The 22,319-nt window shown below is 54.6% G+C and overlaps 1 protein-coding gene across 1 annotated transcript; it reads right to left on the reverse strand.

The window, feature by feature from the left end:
* Positions 1-296: 296 nt before the first annotated feature.
* Positions 297-20,331, reverse strand: gpm6ab (glycoprotein M6Ab). The gene is made up of 7 exons (XM_028791156.2): positions 19,978-20,331; positions 9,337-9,529; positions 4,113-4,269; positions 2,967-3,120; positions 2,587-2,663; positions 2,369-2,434; positions 297-1,299 (listed from the first exon to the last, which is right to left on the reverse strand). Exons 1-7 carry the CDS (start codon positions 20,012-20,014, stop codon positions 1,147-1,149), a joined length of 837 nt encoding a protein of 278 aa, XP_028646989.1. The 5' UTR covers positions 20,015-20,331; the 3' UTR covers positions 297-1,146.
* Between the last annotated feature and the right edge of the window lie 1,988 nt (positions 20,332-22,319).

The raw sequence follows: 22,319 nt of genomic DNA on the forward strand, positions 1-22,319 counted from the left end.
CAAGGACTGTCCGTCATTTTCAGGGCGACTTCTCTGGTCCTCCGGACGCCCCCACGTTAGCCCACCATGCTTCTTCTTTACCGCAGATGGCACTCCAACTGGTGGCGTGGCCCCTGAGAAGGCTGGGTTGGCATTTTCATCTCCTTCTGTGCCCACAGTGGATAGGTAAAGCACCTGGGACAGCAAGTATTCGACATTGTTCAAAAGGCATGCAGGCTGATGACCAGGGAGAGCCGGGCCAGCCAGGGTGGGCTTCTGTGTCGCGCGCTTGTCACAAAGGAGTCGAGAGGCGCGTGAACAAGGACACGTGTGCTCTTTATTTGTGCAAGCAAGTCCAAAACTCCACCGTCAAGCAGTTGGCACGAGTATTTACAGAACAGAGCGATCGAGCAGCCGACTACGAAGCGGGAGAGAGAGAGAAAGTACAAAAGACGGGGGGCATCGCGGGGGTCCTAGCGAATACAAAACGGCGAGGGTCCACGGAAGACCGGGCACAAACACAAATCAAACACGAGAAGCGAGCCTGGAGCCCGACGAGCGCACCGATCAAAGTGTAAAAAAGGACGAGGAGGAGGAAGAGGAGGAGGAAGAGTCGTGAAACGATCACTGAGCACTGAACTGAGCGTCACCATGCCACATGGAACAACTACCGAAGATCGTCACCGTCATCGTCTTCACAGAATACAGGAGGTCGACAGCGAGATGGGGGCTTCACAACACTAGCGGGGGACACGGGGCCGGGTGGGTCCACGGACAGACGGACGGGGGGGAGGGGGGGGGCCGCCGAGGCTGAGGAAGTCGCCCGTCTGTCCGTCCGTCCGGTCACTCGAGCGCGTCGTTATATACAGTCGGGACCACAGAGGGAGCGCCATCGCGGGGTGTTTACGGGGGTCCGCCGCTCCGGGTGTCCGCGGGGAGCGAGCCGGTGGCCTGGCCGCCCGTTGACGTCCACGGTCTGTGTGGGGAGTTCCGTCCCGCCGGGACAGGTGGGGGTGGGGGGGGGGAAGAAAAAAGAAAAAAATCATAGGACGAGACACAGGAACGGAACGAGGGGAGCCCTCAAATACTGTACATCATCAGGGTGGCCCGCGTCGTGCCTCCGTGGCGACCCCCGGGCACAGGCAGCGAGGCCGGCCGGTCGGCGCTCTATGTGTACGCGTTGAGGCGCTCCTTGGAGCGGGTCGAGTGGATGTCGTGAAGCTCCTGCTCCTCCTTGGACTTGATGTCCTCGTACTTCTGCATCCTGCAGGCGTCCTTCACGTAAGCCCAGTTGGCGGAGAGCACCATTAGGTAGTGGACCTGTGGACAGACAGACAGACAGACAGTCAGAGAGGCAGACAGGCGGTGATCTGTATAGCGCCTTTCACAAACCAAGCCGTCAGCAGCGGGCGCCCAGCGCAGACAGACGAGGAGGACAGTCCCCTCTCATGGCTGTCTGTCACCTGCATTGGCTGTATAGTGCCTTTCACATACCCACTCAATACTTTATAGTGCCTTGCAACATCCGATTCAGCAGCCAATCAACTTTCAGAAACTATCATTGACCATTAAATAGCGTCTTTGTTTCTTTTAGATGGCACCTCTCGTGGTGCCCCTACAGGCAGGAGGCTGCTACACATGGGGGGCGCCAGTGGTCACTCTGAGCACCACAAGTGGCCACACAGGGTACTGCTGCCTTGCACCCGGGACACTTTCAAACATGCTGTCTTGCGCTTTTCTGCCAGCCGTCGGCCAATCCCTGTTTCATACTTCACCTTTCAGCAGGTGCCACCTGCCAAAAGACGCCATGGAGTGTGCCCGGCCAAGCGCGTTCAGAGGTGCCATCCCAGAACTCCTCAGACTGCTGGCCAAACCTTCTCGTAGCAGCTGTCTTCTAAGTGGCACAGCTGAAGGAGACAAAGCCAGGTGAGGGCATCAAACGGGGTTTCTTGGGCAACAGCTGGCTGAATGCCTGTGTTAAGGCACAGTCCACTAGGGGGCAGCAGACTCAAATTAAGCACACTGGTGCCCATTACTCATGTAGCGTCCCAAGTGCCAATGGATCTGGTTACCCGGTCGGTCAGCTGGACCAAATCTGGGCAGGCTTGACGTGCCATGATAGCAAGAAGAAGAAAATGTCAGCAAAGACGGCCGCCGTTCAAGGAGCGCGTACTGCCTGGCATTTCTTCATCCTGTTACCATGGCAACATGCAGCTCTCACCGTCTGTGCCTCTTCGTCGTCTCCAATGGGGAAAATTCAAATGAGAGAAGCCGTGCGGAATGGCAGAGACACAAATGGCAGACGGACGGATGGACAGACAGACAGACAGACAGACAGACAGACAGACAGACAGACAGACAGACAGACAGATAAAGTGACGGTGCTCACCATGGCGATGACGGCTGCTCCTGCACCCGCGAGGGCAACGATGAACAAATGGAACGTGAGGTCGAGCTGCAAGGCAAGACACAGCGTCAGTGCCACCAGTGCCAGAAGTAGAAGGCACCGGCCCTTCCCCAACCTTGCAGGCTGCTGCCCACTTGCCTGCTATCTGGTGCCTTCTGGGCACACAGCCAACTGCCTCGGGCACTGGCACACACACTCACCTCAGTGGACTCACACATCTTGTAGAAGTTGTCGGAGCCCACGCAGACTTTCTTCTCATCCCCAACAGGGACGATTCCTGCAAAAAGAGGGTACAGTGCCATGGGTGTGCAGCACATCAAGTGCCCCCACTGGACAAAAACAACTCAAGGAATGGCATGAGGCAGGTGACAAGTGCCCCAGGACACTCTGCCCTGGTACATCACGTCTGTGTCGCCTGGAAATCAATGACAACAAGAAGTCCATTGCCTGCCCCATGCCCACATAGCATTAGTGTGATGATGGCCGACCACGAAGAACTGGATGAAGAACAGGAGAGGAGCCCTTCACTCCATGACCACGGACACTGTGGGCATGAGCAGCCAGCCGAGGGACCACTTACCATACTGACGCAAGTCCAGACACAGGTTGGTGCCGCCCACTATGGTGGTGTTCTGACAGATGGTCCAGATGTTGAAGTACATGAAGACTGGCAGTGAGGTGAAGGCAGTGACCCCCAGCCAGGCCAGCATGAAGACGTAGGTCAGCATGATGAACTGCAAGCAAGAAGATGGACATGAGTATGGGCACTGAGCGCCAGTCCATGGCTTATAATGGCCAGTGCCACATGGAGCACTCACCTGAGTTAGAGCAATGCCAAGAACACCTGAGGGCACCATTAAGCTGCCATCCTTCAGCCTCTTCAGTTTCCCTCAAATACCACAGGTGGCACATTGTGTACCATGCCATCCAGCAGGCCCCTGGCAGCCAGACAGTGGTGCCCTCCTGCAAAGTGGTTGTACCCCACAGTGAGCCGGCCATACGTGGGTCACATCTGGAGTGCCTCACTGTCCACTCTGCTTCCCTGCTTATGGACTAAATGGCCAGTGCGGTGACACGGTGGCCCTCTATGTGCCATCAAGGAGTATTTACTCTGTGGCTGACCATGAGGTAAGCAAGCTGCAGCGCCATCCTCAATGCCAATGTGAGTCATGCTGGACATGGACAGAGTGGTGAGCTTCACCCCCCACTCACTGCTTGGCTTCAGCTGGTACGGTGGTCCAGTGGTTGGCAGTGCTGCTGCCCGGGCCCTGACAGTTAGGACTGAACAATTTGAGGTGGCTGCCGACACTAAAATGTCACTTCACAATGTCCTGGTGTCCCTTCTAGGTCAGGGTTCAACCTGGGGAGTTGGCAATGCCAGTTTGGGGGCTTCAGGGTCTGCACTTCAAGTAGCTACTAGGTGGACCCTCCTGCTGTGCCATTCAACCATTGAGACTCGTGCCCATCAGGTCAATGGGCGGCAGTGAGGAGGAACCCACTCTTTAGGGGGCGCCAGTGCACAGCATGATGTTGTCACATGTGGGCAGATGACTTAGAGCCACAATTTGATTTTCATACTCACAGGATTGGCATGTGGGTGACATTCATTCTGAATGGGCACACAAAGAGGCTTCCCTATGGTGACCCCTCATAAAGCCAGCTTTGTCCCTTTAGTCTGCCTGGAAGTCTGGGACATTCGCGGGCGCACACTTCCTTACTTACTTACCCAGGCACTGACACATCGGCCACACGTGGTGATCTTGAAGTCCCCGTATAGGTCCTTAATGGCGCCAGTTGTGAAGAAGCCCTCCACCATCAGCAGGATCCCATAGACGAAGAAAGCGGCGGCCACTCCGTAGATGACATATTTGAAAATGTCAATCCTGTGCCAGAAGAAGAAGAAGAAGAGCACGGCTCTGCCTTTATATGGTGCCTTTCATGGGACACTCTCCACAGCAATAATACAGAAATGGGGGGTCCCAAACAGAGACACTGCCAGTGAAGGCCATGGTCACCCTGCTGCCAGTCTCCTCAAACATGATTCTCACCTGGACAAGGGGCAGGCAGAGGGTATAAGAAATGTAAGGCAGAGACCTGCCAGCAAAGGGCACCGGCGTGTCTCCATGTGCTCCCGATGTCACAATGTCACTCACGCTCAGTGGCACATGCTCAGTCACGAGATGCCCTTTAATGCCCTGCACTACTCAGCTGTGCCCCTCGCTATCTGGACCCTCATCCATTTCAGATCTTTGGCTTCTTTTCCTAAACTTGTGGCATCGTGTGACCTCCTGGTGACAGATGACTCCCTCATTAAAGTCCCAGGACGTGTCCAGCAGGGGGCTGCTTTTGCAACCAGTGCTCAGGACGTCACACACGAGTCCACCCGTCACGTCCTGACCTGACGGAGGCTTCATAATGGATGGCACATATAGCGCCTTTCACAGTGGGCACCACCTCAAAGCTAGCAGCCTCTCTCTGTGCAGTCATCACAGAAATGCCAAAGAGAAAACCTCAAACCACAGGTGGATGCCAGCTGGCTGGACACAAGCTCAGCGTCCTCAGGCTGTAGGGATACAGTAGAGCAGGGACAGTTGGGACACAAGGCCAGGTGGTGGCTTTTCACTGGTGTCCCTGATCCAAATGCAGGATGTCATTGCAGGAAGGACTGTGAGTGATACAAATAAAGTCCCCTCAGGCTCGAAGCTTGACTGGCAGGGGAAAGCAGTGAGCATGAACAGAAGTGAAAGGCAAAAATGTAAATGTGTGATGTTAATGTTTGTGAAAGAAAGAAAGAAAGAAAGAAAGAAAGAAAGAAAGAAAGAAAGAAAGAAAGGCAGGTGCCGGGCGTGTTGGTGATAGGCCTGTGGGGCAGCGGGCATCAGCCTCCTCACTGGGCCCATTCAGCTGCTTCGCCATTTTCCCATCATCCTCTCCTCTTGCTCTTGTTTGGCAGTTGAGCTGGAGCGCCCTCTAGTGGTCAAAGTGCAGAACTGAGGTCCTTTAGGTGACATTTTCACATCCACTCTGACCATCTGCTCACAAATTCCAAGTCTTCTTGATGGTCTGGTGCCCCCCTCAGACCTGGCCCATGCTCCTGGTACGGGACGTGGCCTTCAGTGACCCCTAACTCAGATCTAGTGGCTTCAGAAGACCAATGGATGGATGTTTAGTCTTTTGTTAAGTCAGGCTTCATGAATGTGAGTGCCATGGAGGTGCAGGTCTGGGCATCACCATCAGATGGCAGCATTGTCCACTTCGGTAGCAGGCACAGTGCACCTCAGTAGGATGGCTCATCTGATCAAAGCTGGGAGCCTTTAATGTCACCTGCTTGGCCACCGACTGTATGTGACTAACACATGAGATTCAGCACACTGAAGCTCTAGGGGGCGCTAGACTTGGGGGCACCGAAGAGTGGACTACTAGCACACACAGTGACGGCTGACCAATCAGTGGTGTGTGTGTGTGTGTGTGTGTGTGTGTGTGCTCCATAGTGCCACCCACTCCACCAGTGAGGACTTGCACACTGAAACACCCAAGAATTACATGAATGAATGCGGGCACAGGACTTGAGCTGAAGTGAGATGATAAGGAGCAGATAGCACAGGAGAGCAGAATGGAAGGAGGAGAGTGATGATGCAGGTGAACCAGGCATTCTACCAGATAGGAGTGTTGGCACCTGGCACAGTGTCACCTATGCAGCCAGCATGTCATTTGCTATACATTCATTGTCTTCAATAAGCTTTACCAGGCAGTAAAGGGCACAAGCAAACAATGTGCCAATAGGGGGTAGCTGTCCGACACGGGCACAAGAGAAGAACCAGCCTGGGGGAGTGCCAGGTCAACACAGGGCACATGTTACATATGCCTATCAATGTGAAATCTTTAGGGTGTGGGAGGCACACTGGGAAACCTGCAGAAAACCCACATGAACACGGGAAGAACATGCCACATGCACACCAAGGGTCACTAGACTGGCATTTGAAACCAGGCACCAGTGCTGACAAGCATACCATCCTAAATACTCAGCTATCAGATTCTGGGTCACCAGATAAAGGCCAAGGCAGAGTTCTGCCTGTAGTGGGCGCCACATGCAGACACATGTGAGCTCAAGGAGGACAGTGCCAAATGAGACCTGAACCAAAGTCCGAGCAGCACCACTCGTTACGCTGCCATCTCAGTCAGCTGGAGTGATCAGATCACACTTTGGTGCTTTGATCACTGGGCACAGGTGCCACATTGGTCTATGGGCACAGTGGCATCAGCCACCAAAAGGCCACAATTGCCTTTCTTCTGTGGTTAGCTGGCAGAGCAGATGACCACTCCAAGTATGCCATCGGCTGTCTTAGAATTTATAGTGCCAGGGGCTCCCACTAACAACACCCACTGGGTAAGCAATGCCTGGCATGACTGAGCCCTCCAGTCTAGCAGGCCAGAAAGGCACTATACAGATACAGAGGTCACTAACAAACTCCAACTGGCATCACACGGCGGGCAGCTGCTCCTTTTGGTGCCCGCTTTGTCGCAGAGGGGCCCTACTGCTGCTCATTCACACACAGAGAGGCATGGGCCATTGCCAGCAGATCCTCCAGGGCTCACCCAGCCACAATCGATGGCACGCCAGCTCGTCATTTGGATTCAGGCGCACACACGGTTGTTGCTAGGAGACGACATCGGCTGCAATAGAAGAACGAGTCTTGGAAAGAAATCGACGAAAATCTGCAGCTCTTCTTCGTTACCGCAGCAACCGAGCATCTACCCATTCCACATTCATTTCAGGACAGAGTGGCATCATCTGCTGGCACGTCACTGTCACGGCGCTCTCCCGTGGCAACTCTGGTTTGAAAATCAACAACACGACGACTTATGAAAATGGCGCCCAGCATCACACCCAGAAGGGTGCCATCAAATATGGCTGAAAATGTCACAGGGTGATGGTCTTGCAGCCCTGGCAGTGCTTTCTGATGGTGCCCACAGAGTGCCAGAGTGTCACAGGACAGGAGCCGACAAGGTTTTACTAAAGAGTGAGAGACAGAAGCATGTGGTGGCACTGATGACGCACGTTGTCATGCTGTTGCAGAAGGAAGGGCACTGCCAGGTGGGCAGTAAGCCCTGTAAATGTACCAGATGGGCTACAGGCAGGGGCACACAAGAAAGAAAAAGCAGAGCGCCACCTGGGAGTAAAAGAAACAGACAATGATCTCCATCAACACTAGAGGGCAGCCAACTCGGCGGTTGCCATGGATACCCGAACCCCCTCTAGAGCTGGTGAGGCCATGGAGGGCAGGGTGTACAATCAGGCCAGTTGGCAGTACCAGGGTGGGAGTGTAGGGATGATAAAGAAGAGAGCAGTGAGATGCAATGCAGACGACATGCAGAAACACAAGGTGCCAGAGGGAGCTCTACTCTGGTGACACCTTAGGGCAGGAGGTGGCACCTCTCAGTGGCCAGTGATGAGCCATGGAAGGAAAGGTTTAGAGTGGGAGTGCCAAGGCAAGTGGCCTAAGGTGGTGACACCTGTGGGCCGTTGAGGTCCTGCTGTAGTAGGCTGCACTGCTTTTGGTCTCAAGAGGCTGGAAGAGCGCCCCCTTCTGTTTGCAGCGCCTTATAGGCTGATCACCTGAACTGGTAGTTAGTCATTGTGGTGCTGGTGAAAGGCGCTAGATGTGTCATGAGAATCGTCAAACACGTGACCACAGTATGGCCTCTCTGGGCCCGCCTGCACTGTTGAACCCGTGTCTCTGCCCACTGGAGTGGCGTGCCCACTCCTTCCCCTCTCACTCTTTGCTCCTTTTTTCTCCTGCCAGGTGAGCCAATTTTAGAGTCAATAATCTTCAGGAGATCAGGGGGCTTTGAACTCCAATCTGGACAGCACTCTAGGACCCCCCACTACTGCCCCCTGCTGTCCCTGCACGCCTCAGCGTTTAGTTGAACAAAGTGGGTGTGGACTCCATGGTGGCTCTCCAGCTGCTGGCTTTATGCAGGGTATCGCATTAGCCATCTTGTGCCCCCTAGTGACCAGGAGGTGATGCCACCTCTGATGTCTTAAGGGGCAGGTCATTTCTTGGTGGTTCTCTGCCCCCTAGCCCACTACTGAATGCTTACAGCCCCTAGTGGCCTTGGTTCCCCCATTTAGTCGCACCAGTGCCATCCTGCCAGTGACCAAGCCCCTGGCTCCTCCATGTCTTGGCGCTCTATGGTGGTCTTTAAAGTGAACATAAAAGCTTTACGCTTCAGGGGCTCAGATGCTAGTCTGGTGGGCCCTGATTCACACCCCTTGTTCACAGCTGACTCAAAGTGTTATATAGCGTCAGACAGAGAGAGTGTGAGCCCCTCGTGTGATCACACACACACACACACACAGCAGCCGGAATGAGGACTGAGGGATAACTCAGGCGCTAAGCAGGAGATCAATAAGAGCGAGCGCGGGCAGAAATGAATAGACTGTGTGCCCCGTGGGACCGAGCGCCACATCGATCTTCAGATCGTATATCAGAAATGAAAAGACTGCGGTGATGGGAGACGAGCTAAATGCCCATCAGGTGGGGGAGATCAGGGCAGCTCCACAGACTTCCAAATTTAGGTGCCCAGGGGCCATTTGACCTCCTGGCTTGTATCCGCGGGGCAAAGCACGAGACCAGATACCAGTGACCCTATGGCCATACAGTAGCTGTGAACCCCCCCCCGCCCCCACTGTGACAGGACCCCTTCCGCAGGATGTTTAGGCCTATTGACAGCAGGGGGCGCCATCCAGCCAAAAGTCTCAGACATCAAGTCCCCACTCATGCCAACATTGCACCCGTATGTTTGGGCTCCTCACTGATTACCCACCAAATGACCAGTCCACCTCCCGAGGTGTGCCCGCATGGCAACACAATCTCCAAAGCCCACCACAATCCCTGCTTCCCCACTTTGTCACAGTGAAGCGGATGACACACAGAAAGGCCACTCACATGGTAAAGACGTCTAAGGTGTCGCCAGCTGTTCTTTCGACCTCAAAATAGGCCTGCAGGATGTTCGCCGTCCCCGAGAGGGCCTCATGCCCGCAGCCACAGAAGAGGGCCACGCCGGCATACAGCAGGATGGTGGCGATCAGCGAGGCATAGGGGATGCCACCCAGGCATTTGATGCAGCATTCAAAGCATCCTGCAAAAGACAGAAGAGGCTTTTAAAAGAGCACATCCTGGCCAGAGACTGGGCACACATGCCAGGGCCACTACTCCAACTGTGGCTTGCTATCTCAGCGGCATCCTTGGCTTCTGTGCCGCTGTCTCCCTGGTTACCAAGAGGAACGGAAAACAAAAAGAGAGGAGATGTGGGAACAAAGAGGCTCTTCATGCGGTGCCGTCACGTGCCCGCCGATGCTAATTCTGGAGTTCTGTGACTCTCACACAAAAAGCCCTTGTGCCGCCAAAAGCAACTCGGGAGAAGTCAGGCCAGCGATCAGATGAGAACATCGGGCATCAGCAAGTGCCATCGACAGGGTGTAGAGATAAAGTACAGTCTGATTCCCTGATATCTTAATGGGGACCCCCAAATATAGAGAGCCTTTCATTACAAGCTACCCGGCTGTCCTCACACAGAGAGGCTCAAACAAGGCGTGACGTAGTCGGCAGGATCAGAGGCTTAACGTCTCCCGACTGCAGAAACAGAACCAGCGCTGGATGGAAGGCACCAGTCTGTCAGGCTCGATTTAGTGGTGCCACCTAAAAATCCACATACCCACGGGGAGAACATGCAGACGCAACTCAGAGAGCACCGGGTCATGGGACTTGAACCCGGGTCCTGGGGCCTACACTAAAACGAGGAGCAGTTACAGAATGAGGCAGCCCAGGGGACATGCGAGAGGGGCAAACAGGACCAGACTGATGGCAGGCCGGCACTGTCACCTCAGTCAGTGTCCCCTGGCCAGCATGCACCAGCACCAGGGACAATGCCACCCAGGCCATGCTGATGAAGCAGTGGCCGCCACGCTTTGGGATGGCAGCCTCGCCGCTTCAGAGTAATTGCCCTCATCTGGCCGTTATTAGATTGAGGCCGTTTAACGGCCGCCGCTAATTGCATTTGTGTTTCACGTTGCTGGCGCAGTGCCCGCCCGTCTCTCCCAGGCCTGCAGACTTTCACGTTCATCGTCTGAGGTCCACTAGGCATCTGGCAGACTTCTGTATGGCTAGGCTGTGACATCAGAAGTTAACAGGAACGACGACTAAGAAATGCCAATGGAACTGACCTGGCATTGGGCACAAGAACATAAGGAACAAGTGACGTTCACTGATAACAGGATCCCCTTGGGACAGACAGAGCCAGACAAGAGAGATGCCCTGCCAATGGGAGGCACCCTTTACTCCAACTTCAGTGTCCACTGCCCGCTTTCACTTGACCCCTGCAATGTTTTCGTCACAGGTAGTGACCCACACCAAGTCAAGATTTAGTGTGCCCCTGGCCACCCGATCCCCACAGCCGAATGCTCGGCCAGTAAAACTCCCCAAAGCTGCCACGATTCACAGGACAGAGGAGGTAAGATGGCCGCCTCAAGACCAGGTTGGCAGCTGCTTCTAAAGAGCCAGGGCAGCTCGTCCACCCTTGCTATTGTGCCTTTCATAGTCCTGCTGGCATTCACACAGAGGCATCCCTCCCATTGAGCAGACCTGTTGTAGTGTAGTGCCTTTCATGAGCTCATAATCTCATTGAGTGCCACGTCACACCTGGCACTGCCAGGGTGCCATGAAGGCTGGATGTGGCTGGTGATTGCTGGCCAGTGACATTGAGCAGTCTGCAGTCCATGAGAAGTTACACAAATGTTGACTTCTCTAGTGACAAAATTGCTGTTGGCATCAACTAAACTGGAAAGAGAGGTTGGGCATCAGACTAGAAGAAGTGGCAGATCAGGGCATAGCGTGCAGATGGGTGCAGAACTGGCTTAGATGCATGAAACAGAGGGTGATGTGTGTCACTTTGAAACAAGCTCAACAAGAACTCAGGGACACAGTTGGAAACTTTTTATGGGCACATTAGGGAGAACCCCATGGACATGGCATAGGTGACCAGATGGTGTGGTGGACAGCAGGGCTTTAGGGACTTTCAGAACTCGACATGATGTCAAGATGGGGGATTTAAGTGGGCGGGTTTTGTTGGACTGTGTGGCCTGTTCTCATCTAATGTCACAGATGCCCAGCATGGCTCTACTGACATGGCACTGCCAGGCCCTGCGAGGTCCTCAGCCAGGACTGGTGTGGTGGGGGGCTGCACTGAGTGGCACACCCATCAGTTGCAGGGTCATGTGATCAAAGTCCATTTTGACAGAAGGATGATCCCCCCACCTGGCACTTATGATGTGCCCACGTCCCATTTCCATACCCCGGAATTCCAAAGGAGGGCTTCAAGTGCCAGCAGAGGCATGTGGGCAGCATGCACAGCAGAGGGCACAATGTGGCCATTTGAGCTTCTGCCACCACACTTTGATTCATTTATTTTAAGGTGTTTCAAAATAGGCACCTGGGTTAGTGGGTGCCAGCTTTTCTGGCTTTTTTAATTATTAATTAGCATAGACACACCTCTTGATGTGCTTATTTGCATAAAGCACTGCCATGTTCAGTGGCCCCAGATTTCTTAAGGGCCCATGCCAACACCACTTATGGGGTCACGGCCCTCATGCACATCATATGTCCCCCGATGCCAGCTGTGCTCAGTGATGGGTTTTGCCAAGTTGATTAACGCGGCCCCTCTACATCACACCAGATGAGTGAAAGAAATGAAAAGCACTCTGATGTTGTCTCACCCCATATAGCGCCTTGTCATCAGCTTGTTCACGCCCTACAATGCCCCACAATGCCATTCTGCCCCAAATGTTTTGAACTGCACTGCCCTCTGAGGTCAGTGGAGCTGCCCAGCACAAGCTGGCAGTCAGAGGGTCCATCTGACACCTGTCAATGAGTGCAGCCAGTGGGCACGTCACCCATCCTTTGCCCACGAAGATGGGAGGACAGTCCATCACAGTCAGCGAGCAGATGCAAGAATGGCCAGGCTGGGACTTGAACCCGGTCTCCCGGACATGTGTTGCCAGGACCCTAACACCTGTGCCAGCCAACTGTGTTGCCCACTCTTTCTGTGATTCCTTGAGAGAAGGCACTGCATGGCACACAGAGGCTACCAAAGCCCAGATCTGCACATGAATGGCAAGCAGGGAGGGCTACAGGCTGGTATGAGGTGCCCTCGCCATCGAGGCAAGGCCTCTGTGTTTTGGACTTGAGCCCAAGGAGGGCTGCTCTGAACGGCTGTGCCACATGGATGTGTTATTGAGCCTGGGTACAGTGGGCACTTCTGAGCATGTGGTCCAAGGCCACTGCCATTTCTTATCTTGGGGAGGACCTCCTTCAGTTAGGACTTCTGTTATGGAGCCCCTCTCCATATCCATGTGCACTGCTTGTCACCGGGTTTGTACAGTGTAATGTGGCAGGTGAGGTGGCACATAAACTAAACCTTGTGATTGCTTTATAGCGCCTTTGTCAGTGGCTTGATGTCTGCCACCCTCCCTCTAATCCTGCATATCAGTGGCAATGCCAGTCTCAGACCCACTGCAGATGGCAAAGTGCAAACTTCAAAGGACACACTGCCCATCCTTGTGGACACCCAGGTTAGCTGACACAGCTGTCGACTCAGGGGCATCCCAGTCGCTGTCAACAGTTGTGTACAATATTTAATATAGCGCCTTTCACACAGAGCACCACATGAAACTGGAATACAAGACACATACTGGAAATGGAAAAACAATTTGGGTGAGTAGGCGAGTGTGCCCTGCAAAAGCCTGGAACCCACCTGGAGAATCCACTGGAAACCACTGGAAGAGACTGTTACCATGGCAACCATTCCTGTTGACTAGTTTGTCAGAAGGGCTTAGGAAGAGCCAGGACCCTGAAAATGGGCACCGCCAAAGCCAGCGCTGTGTCATTAATTGCATCATGGAGTGTGAGTGTGGGCAGTGCCACCTGGAGGTGCCCAGAGGTGCCCGGCCCAACATGGCTGCTTCTAATGGACTAACCCTCGAGTCCAAGCAAGGTTTCTTGGCTGCCCAGAGTGAACCACGAAGTGCGGAATGAGTCCTTCATCACCAGCCTCAAGTGCATCAGTGGCACCCCTGTCTGAACGAAACCATACGAGAGGCTCACATGCCAGTCATCTTCAGGCCTCCCCTGTGCATCGGGCAGCACCAGGCCCCGTAACAGCCATCCACATTCAGAAGTTGGCGGGCAAGTTTCTCCTGACGAACAGAAAGTCGCCGGTTGTCTTTGGGGACCGTCACTGGAATTCAAACCATCGACTGGACTTCATGCAGCACCAGTGGCACCAGCTGGATGGACGGCGTCCCTTTGGAGTGACCACTCCTTCTTCTTTCCTTTCAGCCTTTTCTGATTCCAAAGTTCTTCACCTTCCTTAACCTTTGAATCCCGGTCAGAATCTCCAGTTCCTTCCAGTCGGATTGTCCTTTCTGTCAAGATGCCAACTGTGGTAGGGTTAGGGTTAGACTGAACTCCATCCATCATGTAAGGCACTATAAAGCAAAAGTGAGTGGCTGCAGGTCCTGGCAAGGGCTGACCACGAGAGGCTCATTTGAGATCCTTGGCCTTGCCCCCTCCACGGTCTCAGTGCACCCACATTTGCTGGGCTGGGCAGCCTTCTCCTGTAAGTGGGTGAGCCTGCAGCGGATTGGCACCTCACCCAGGTGCCCTTTTCCACCTCCATCCCTCTTCACTTTTGCTTTGACAAGTGCCAATGACCAGCTTGTCACACATCAGGCCGGTTTTCAATAGTGACCGTCATGAGCTGTTGACACCATTATTGATCTCCCTTTAGGCCATGGCATTAGTGCCAGGCAGTGGGCAGAGCACACAGTCCAGATGGGTGAGTTGGTGTTTTCACTTTGTCAAGACCCACGATGGCAGCTCCATGCTGGCACTGTGGAACGGCAGCCCATTGTAGTGACTTTTAGCTCTGGACTGAAAGGTCACCTCACAGCTGTGGATGCCATTCACAGATGAAGACCACATGTCAGGGCACAACAGCCAAACCAAACCCACCCCAAGTGCTCTGGATGGATGCCCGTGTACTTCAGCCACTGACGTGGCTGGCAGCACACACTTATCTGCTTTTTACCTCAGCAGGAAGGGCACTAGAGGGTGGCACCAGTCCATCTGTGAACAGCTTAGAAGCAACACAAGATGGTGGCAAACTTGAAAAATCACCAAAATGCCCCAAAACTGACCAAAGACCAGAAAAAAAAACAACCAAAAGCTTAGGACACCTCCATCGTGTGCCACCGTGTATGGCATCATACTCTGAACATTCACTGTGCCGACATTGCCATTCAAGCAATGAGATGATAGGGCATCCCATCGCCAATGACCAACTAGTGCCAAACCCAATATTAACATGCAAAAGCCCACCAGGGTCTACAAGGTGCATGTTAAGGTGTTTCATCGTGACAGTGATGTCATCGTGTTCCCATTTTATGCTGCTCAATTCACACCACCATTGTGGATTTTGTGTGACATCAGTGTGACTGCACTATAAAGGTGGCATCTGACCTTCGTGACAGACATGGGCAACAAAACGCTGAATGGACATCAGGTGATGGGCAGTCTGTGCCTTTCACGTTGATGCCACACCACCAACCCCCTCCACCCATGGACACTCAGACATGTTACCATCTACATGACACGACATGCTACTGCCACCCTGCTGCTGCCATCCTTAGTCCGTCTACTTCATGCCCAGCAAGCATATAATCACTGCCAAAGCAGAGGGCCTGCAATCTTACTGTCCATGTGCCCAATGCACTGGCGATCAGGCTAACATAAACAGCTAGCTCAGTTGTCCACCTACTGTCTGGTGCTTCAACCCTTTAACGCCCTTCATGGGCACAACACCCATGGCCAGGGCTAAACTGGGCAAACACATCAGGTGGACCAGGGCGAGCCTAGAAGGGCTTTAGGAGTGCTGGCATGAGATGTCCCCATCAGTTGTTATTTTAGTGGTCACCAAGAATGTGGTCTGTATTTGCATATGTGTGGCCTTGGCACATCACTGCATTTGACCTAAACATGTGGCACTCAGAAATGTCACCACAGCTCTGGTTAAGGCCACGAGGTAGCCAAATGTGGGTGACCACAACCCCTACTAGGGAGTCTTTAGCCAACATGGGGCTGACCGAGGCCACAACGTCACACAAGATTTTGGTGACTAAAGCGGTCACTGTGAAAGGCGCTATATAGCTGAAACTAACGCGCCCTGCAAGTGCACTGCAGGCTTCCTTCAGGGGCCACCCTCTAAACAACAGCATGGGGTGCCCAGGGCAGCAGCAGGAGGGTCTCCATTGTATCCAAATTGGTACCAATGTAAACTGGGCAATGGCATCGCTCAGGATGTCTTGGCTGCAAACACTGGTCCCAGGTGGCATTACTGCCCACTACTGACAGGTGTGGGGCACTCAAATCAGTTCATTTGCACAGCTCCACCCCTCCACTGACTTTGCCAGGTGCCTCCTGGGAAGTCTACCATTTATAAAGTGCCTGTCATACTGGGCACTGCTAACCAAGACAGAGCAGCTGTGGTCCCGAGGTGGTCAGACATTTACTTGGAAGGTGGCCAGCTGTCCACAGTTCACTGGACTTTGACCGCATGCCCACCCTGCCGCCAGTTAATGTTTAAAGGCCGACACCTTTCTCACGCTGCCTCGTGATGACATGAGGGGCTCTGAGGCCCATGTGCATGGCGCTGTACAGCTGATAATGGGGGGCTCGGTGTGCCAAGTGACATGTGAGCCCCTCAGGCTCTCGATTCAAGTGAAGACGTGACAAGAGTGGCCACGAGATCCCTTCCCCCGCTGCTCCCATCTGTCACCTCAAGCTCCGAGAGATTAGCGGCCGCTAATCCACATTGGGCTGGGGGTCACCAGTGAAGGGCTAGCCCACCGCACAGGCCGAGGGACAAAGAAATGGCCCCGGGTCTCCGTGTTGAGTAGCGCCCGACAGGCTGTGATGAGGTCAGACTGGTGGCGGGCACTGGCACCAGAGGAATGTTCTCGGCGCTCACTCATATCGCGGGCTCCACGCTCCCGTGCGCATGTTTAATCGAGCGCTGCAGTTTCCATGGCAACAAACGGTGCAAATTGTGAGACTCGCCAGCGCTGACCCAATTACGGCTGTCAACAGACTTGGAGGGACAATACTGAATGAGGCACCTTGCAAAGCGAGTGACTCGGGGTGGTGGGTGGATACACTGGCATGCCCTCGCTGGCCTGGCAATGCAACACAGGCTTACATAACGGATATAGCGTCTTGCTTAGAGGGCCACAGCCCAACTTGTGCACCAGCCTAGCAGAGTCCACTTATCTCACCGACTGTTGTGGGCATCCTGCAATTACCTGTACGCCAAACGCCAGGGGGGAAATGACACCAATGCACCTGCACCAGATCTGCAGGCGGGGAGAGCCACAGGTCAGGGCATCAGCACCACCATCTTGTCATCAGTGCACCCAAATCCAGAGCCACTGTCACAAGGGACTAGCGCCCCCTAGCCACAACTCTGTTCAATGGCAGTTTCAAGCCACTGGCACAGCAGAATAAAAACAGTGCCCCCTAGCAGTTCTCACCCTACCATGCTGAGGAATGGTACAAACAGATGGGGCAGTGCCCTCTAGCAGGCACCCCTACTGCCCCAAGGGATTCCTAGTCACTTGGCAAAGGTTGCCCATTTGCTCAACCCGCAGTCGGCAAAGAAATTTGGTGAGAGGGTCTTTCAACAGCAGGTGGGCGTTTGACTTGAGATTCGCAGCAGGATGATCAGGGTGGGCAGTCAGGTGGCACTGCCACTTTGTCCAGGCTTAGTTTTGACCTCATTTTTCCTCCAATGTGGTGGCATTGATGCCCCCTTCACCTGCACCTTCTAGAACAGGTGCAACACAGAAGTTACTGACCTGACAGCGGGCCACCCGAGCTGAGCCCAGAATGCCTTTCTCCATCCCCACTGTCACCGTTACCATGGCAACAGGGCCATAACTTTGCTCAACCGTGGCTCGTCAGACTGTTCACATCTGACAGCCACTGCCCGGCTCTCTCTGCCCGACGCCCGCTCTGATAAATCACAAAGTCCTACCACAGCGGACCCTAATAAAAAGCTGCCTACAGGAATAAAGGCTGTGAAGGCGGGGCCGGTCAGATGGCACAAGGAATGCCCACTACTGGGCATGGGCACCACACCATGAGTAGCGAGGACTGAGAAAATAAACCTCAACAGTGGCGACTGTCAATCCAGCTCAGCCAAGACTGGCGCCCCCTGCTGAACACACGAGTTCACTCTTCAGGTGCCAGAACTGCAGGTGGCACACAGCTTAGTCAGCCTTGAGTTTATATTGCGCCTTTTCATCGTATGGTGCTTTGTGAGAGCAAACACATGGACACTCAGCAGTTCAGGGTGCGTGTGCCCAGGTGCCACTGAATCAGATGACACTTGTGGCATGGCCCTGGGCTCTGACTGACTGGCCTGAGTGATGTGGCTCGACCCAATTAAATGCCACAGAGTTAGGCCACACGTGAGGGGGACGAGTCTGCAGGTTGACTTCAGATGTAGGAATGGAAGCAAAAGCAAGAGCTTGTCACACTGCGCTAATGTGGGCAATGAAAGGCACTATATAATACAGGTGGGCCGGATAGCACAGTGGCACAGTGAGCTGCACGCCTACCTGATGCCAGTGGCACCCTGGTTCAGTTCTCTGTGGTATTTTTATAGAATCCCCCTCGGCTCATGCGAAATTCCTTTGGTGTCACCAGCCGCATGCCAGTGACTTGTGATATACCAGGGGCTGATGACCCATCTAGGTCTGTGCCCGATGGCCTAAGAGTTACTTTTCTGTGCAATATAAAGGGGTCCCTGCTAGGGTAGGCTGTTACCTGACCGCCAGTGCCCACTTTGCCCTGAGCCTACAAAACAGGGAAGTGGATACAGCAGACCACCGGTGGCAAGTCCTTCAGTTAGGCCCAGACAACGGCCAACAAGCTGCCTGCCTGGCTCTGAGGGGACAGTGGGTCAGCCTAACACTCACACGATGGGCACACACAGCCAAGCCACTGACCACCAGCCACACAAACTGGCATCCTTTTCATGAGATAACTTCATGCAGAGCTGAAAGAAACGTGTTTGACAGCAAACCACCCTGAAGGGCTGGCACAGAGAAACAGTTGGCATCAACACATCACTTCTGAGCAACAACACATCACTTCTGAGCAATAAACACTGACAGCACCACTCCTGGGGCAGAGTGGCAGCCCAGGATGCCCATTTAGTCCAGTGGGCCGAACAGCCCTGTGGTTTAGTAACCGGACTGGGCGCTATATAAAGTGAATGCCTAGAATGGCACATGGGGGTCTATAAAAAGGTCTGAGTGGCACTACAATGTTCCTGAGTGGTGGTCTCTACAGCGTCTGAACGTATGAGGGGCACAACGTCAAACGTCCCACTATAAAGCACCTGACACACAAGGTTCCATTATAAAGCATTCGGACCCCACAAAGGTGCCATATAAAGCATCACATTCGGCACCGTCTGGGTTTGACACTGAAGGCACACCTCTGGCATGGCTCACGTGTGGCTCACTGACTTCACACAGCAGCATGGCACAGATGCCAGCTCGCCAGCTTAGTTCCAGACGTTTTCGGTAACGAGAGGCGCTATATAAGCATCTTCACGGAGGCTTCTTCACAAAGCAAACAACGCCATGCGAATTGGACAGACCCCCGCGCACCGAAGACCCCCGCTCGACTCACGTGACTACAGCGGAGGGGAGGGGAGTCGGGGGGCTCACGCCTGCGTCACTCGCTCCCCCGTGGCTCTTTGTTTTGCTGCAAGTCGGCGGGAGAGCTGGACACGCGCAAGCCCCGCCCCGCCCCGCGGACACCGAGCGGCGCACCTGCCTGTCACTGAGCGCGGACCCCTGGCTGCCTGGGCGACATATGGCGCGCGGTCACTTGCTCCTTACTTCTCACTTGGCCAGGCAGAAGATTAAAGGAGCCCGGGAGGAGCTTAAGTGGGTCAGCGGGTAGGGCGAATCGCCCACGCTGGGCACCGTGCGAGTGAGGACAGGGCGACGCTGGGCACAAATCCCACCATCTCCTTTGGTCCAGCGCCCGAGCTGTGGCAGTCAGTGGGCAGCGGGTTGTCATTTACCGTTGGGCACTGCTGGCATCCCTCCCCGCGCTCGCCCGCTCGTGGGAAGGCGGCTCCGCTCGTCCGTCGACTCCTTGTGTGTCGCCAAGACAGCCGTGAAGACGAGAAACGAACAAAGAGAACAAAAGACGAGCGCAGCCAACTGCACGCCGCCCTTTCAGATGCCACTTGGGCTCAGTGTGTCACCGTGCCATCTCAGCGGATGCCACTGGACTGCACGCCCCCGCCTCCGGGTACCACAGGGTTGTCCCTCTCACCGCCTGCCCCCCCCCCCCCCCCCCACCCATGCCACTGTGCCACCACTCCCGGGTGCCACAGGTAGCAGCACGTGAACCCACTCCCGCGGCACGGCACACGCACCAGCCCAGGACGCGTACCTTTCGGCGCCTGCCCGTCTTCCATGTTCTCCTCCATGGCTCTCGGCGGCTGCTGGAGATGGATGGCACTCGACAAAGCCCGCGGTGGACGGACTGCACTGGCAGGCGTGACGGTTCGCTCGCTCGCTCGCTCGCTCGCTTTTCCTCGGTCTTCAGAGAAGGCGCTCAGTTCTTGCGGCCGGCGCTGTCCATGACGGCCCGCTGCGAGTGTGGACGGAGAAGAGGCGAGTAGCCCCGGGGGTTAACGGCGGCGGAAGGTGCGCTAAGCTAGCGGGGAGAGCGACAATCGCCGAGCTCTGCCTGCGTGAAGCACAGCGCCTTTCAGTCGGAGCGGCGGCGGAGGAGGAGGACGTCGAGGAGGGAGGAGGGAGGAGGGGGGAGGGATGGGGGGGCCACCAGCGGGACTCACTCCCCCCGCCTGACACAATGGGAACGCCCCTCGCCCTCCGGCTCGCTCCGCTCCGCATTATTTTGCGGCGTCTTCTTGGGGACCCGAAACCCGAAATTCGGGGGGTAGGATTGGGGCGGAAAGCGCGAGGGGTGGGGCGGGGGGGGAGAGGTGGTGTTGACGTCGGGCGGACACGCGCAACCGGACGGCACGCGGGCAAGAAGCGTGGGTTTGGGACTTCGCGTTGGGTTAGTGCAGCGCACACACAAGCGGCTGACGGACCACATGCACTGGCACACCACTGGCATGCACAAGTGTAGGACCCACCGCCTGTGCCTGCGCTCACACACACAGGTGTGAAGGTCTGCTGTGGTGACCCAGAGTGGCCCACCTGACTGAAGACGATCCGTACCCCCCCAAAATGTCCCATCCATGTCACCCACAGGTTACCTGTGCCCTACTACTCTTCTAACAGATAGCCTGTGCCACTCTGTGACTGAAAAGATGGGCACCAAAGACACCTTCGTACAAGAAAATCATCATAGGTGGTCAAGACAGGGGTCCCTTGATATGGATTGGTGTAACCGGGCACATCAGTGGTAAACAGTGAGAAGGCATAGCCCACTGCCCGGGTGCCACACTGATGTATTCTGCTTCACACTGACACACAGATGTCAGTCACCATGGTTCATTGTGTTCTGTGACACTGGTGACCGATGGAGGTTAAAGGGCTGATGTGACAAACATGTTCCTCCCTGCACACTCCTATGTTGGCATATGCCCAGCCCGAACCTAAGAGCACGCCAAAGTGACCTGTACTCTCCACAATCACTGGAAGCTGGCAGAAGTGTACAAGTGTTATTGGTGGGCATAAATCAAGGCATATGTGTAGGCATCCTGAGTGGTGCTGGTCTCGATGACTGGCAGCAAAGATGATGAGTGCCACTAGATGCGCACCTTCCTCTGCTACCACTTTCTATTTTTTGTTCCCAATCAACACTTTGGATGTGCGATGAGTCACGGCAAGAAGTGTGAAATGCAAATGAGAGCCGATCCGGCGCCCGCATCTCATTTCAGGAGAGCCCACTGTGCCAGCTGTTCGGGCCTCTGCCTCGGCTCACGAGTGTGGCATTTATTCCCATTGCAGGATGGCGACCTTGTGTGGGTATGAGCAGTGGCGGGCACACCATCTGCTTGTCGCTCAGGGGTAACACAGGTCTACTTACCTTCTGGTTTGCATCCCACTGCTCCCAGAACAATCCTACCCGCAGGCATCAGTGGCACGCCATGCCAGCCTGAGACGTTCACTCGGGCCAAGGTGCCACCTTTGAGCCATGACTGGCTGTGACCCCCTAAGCCCATTTTCTGGGCAGGAAATGAGAGGCAGAGTGGAGGTGCAGATCTGGAGAACGAAAAGATGCCAATGGCCGTGCCCAAGAGCCCCAAGGCTTCTCCTGCTGCTCAACAACCGACTCTACCATGAAGGGTCCAGTTGTGAACGGGGGGGCACTGCTGAAGCCAACGGGCCTTCCCAAGACCTTCATTGTGACTATCTTCACATCTTCAACTTCCCATCGGACTGATCAGATGAAGTCACCGGACCGGAGGTGACACACCAGGAAGGTCTTTGGCCATAGGAGCCCCCTGTTTCCATGACAACGTGTGTTGCAGGTTCGTATCGCTGGTTGATTTAAGTTGAGGGCCCAATGCCAGCTCAAGGATGCAGACATCAGGTGACCGGTGCCACTGCTCAGCTCATTTAAGACCACATGTGGACAGGCCAACAGTTCAAACCGAGGACAAAACCTTCAACTTGTCACAGCTCAAAATGACATTGACCTTCGTGGTGGTCCACACTTGCCCACTTCACGTCCCTTCATAAGGTGGCCGAATTTTCCAGGTGATCCTGTAGTCGCTATTTGCATTCCGTGCAGCGTTTTGGCTGCTGGTGGCT

Source organism: Erpetoichthys calabaricus, chromosome 5, assembly GCF_900747795.2.
Source record: "Erpetoichthys calabaricus chromosome 5, fErpCal1.3, whole genome shotgun sequence".
NCBI lineage: Eukaryota > Metazoa > Chordata > Cladistia > Polypteriformes > Polypteridae > Erpetoichthys > Erpetoichthys calabaricus.

Excerpts from the sequence above, each read along its gene's own strand:
- gpm6ab (XM_028791156.2), bottom strand. The coding sequence starts at position 20,014 with ATGGAGGAGAACATGGAAGACGGGCAGGCGCCGAAAG. Across the intron at positions 4,270-9,336 it reads ACCTTAGACGTCTTTACCAT|GATTGACATTTTCAAATATG; the intron begins GTGAGTGGCCTT and ends CTTCTGGCACAG. Across the intron at positions 3,121-4,112 it reads GCCGATGTGTCAGTGCCTGG|TTCATCATGCTGACCTACGT; the intron begins GTAAGTAAGTAA and ends TCTTGCTTGCAG.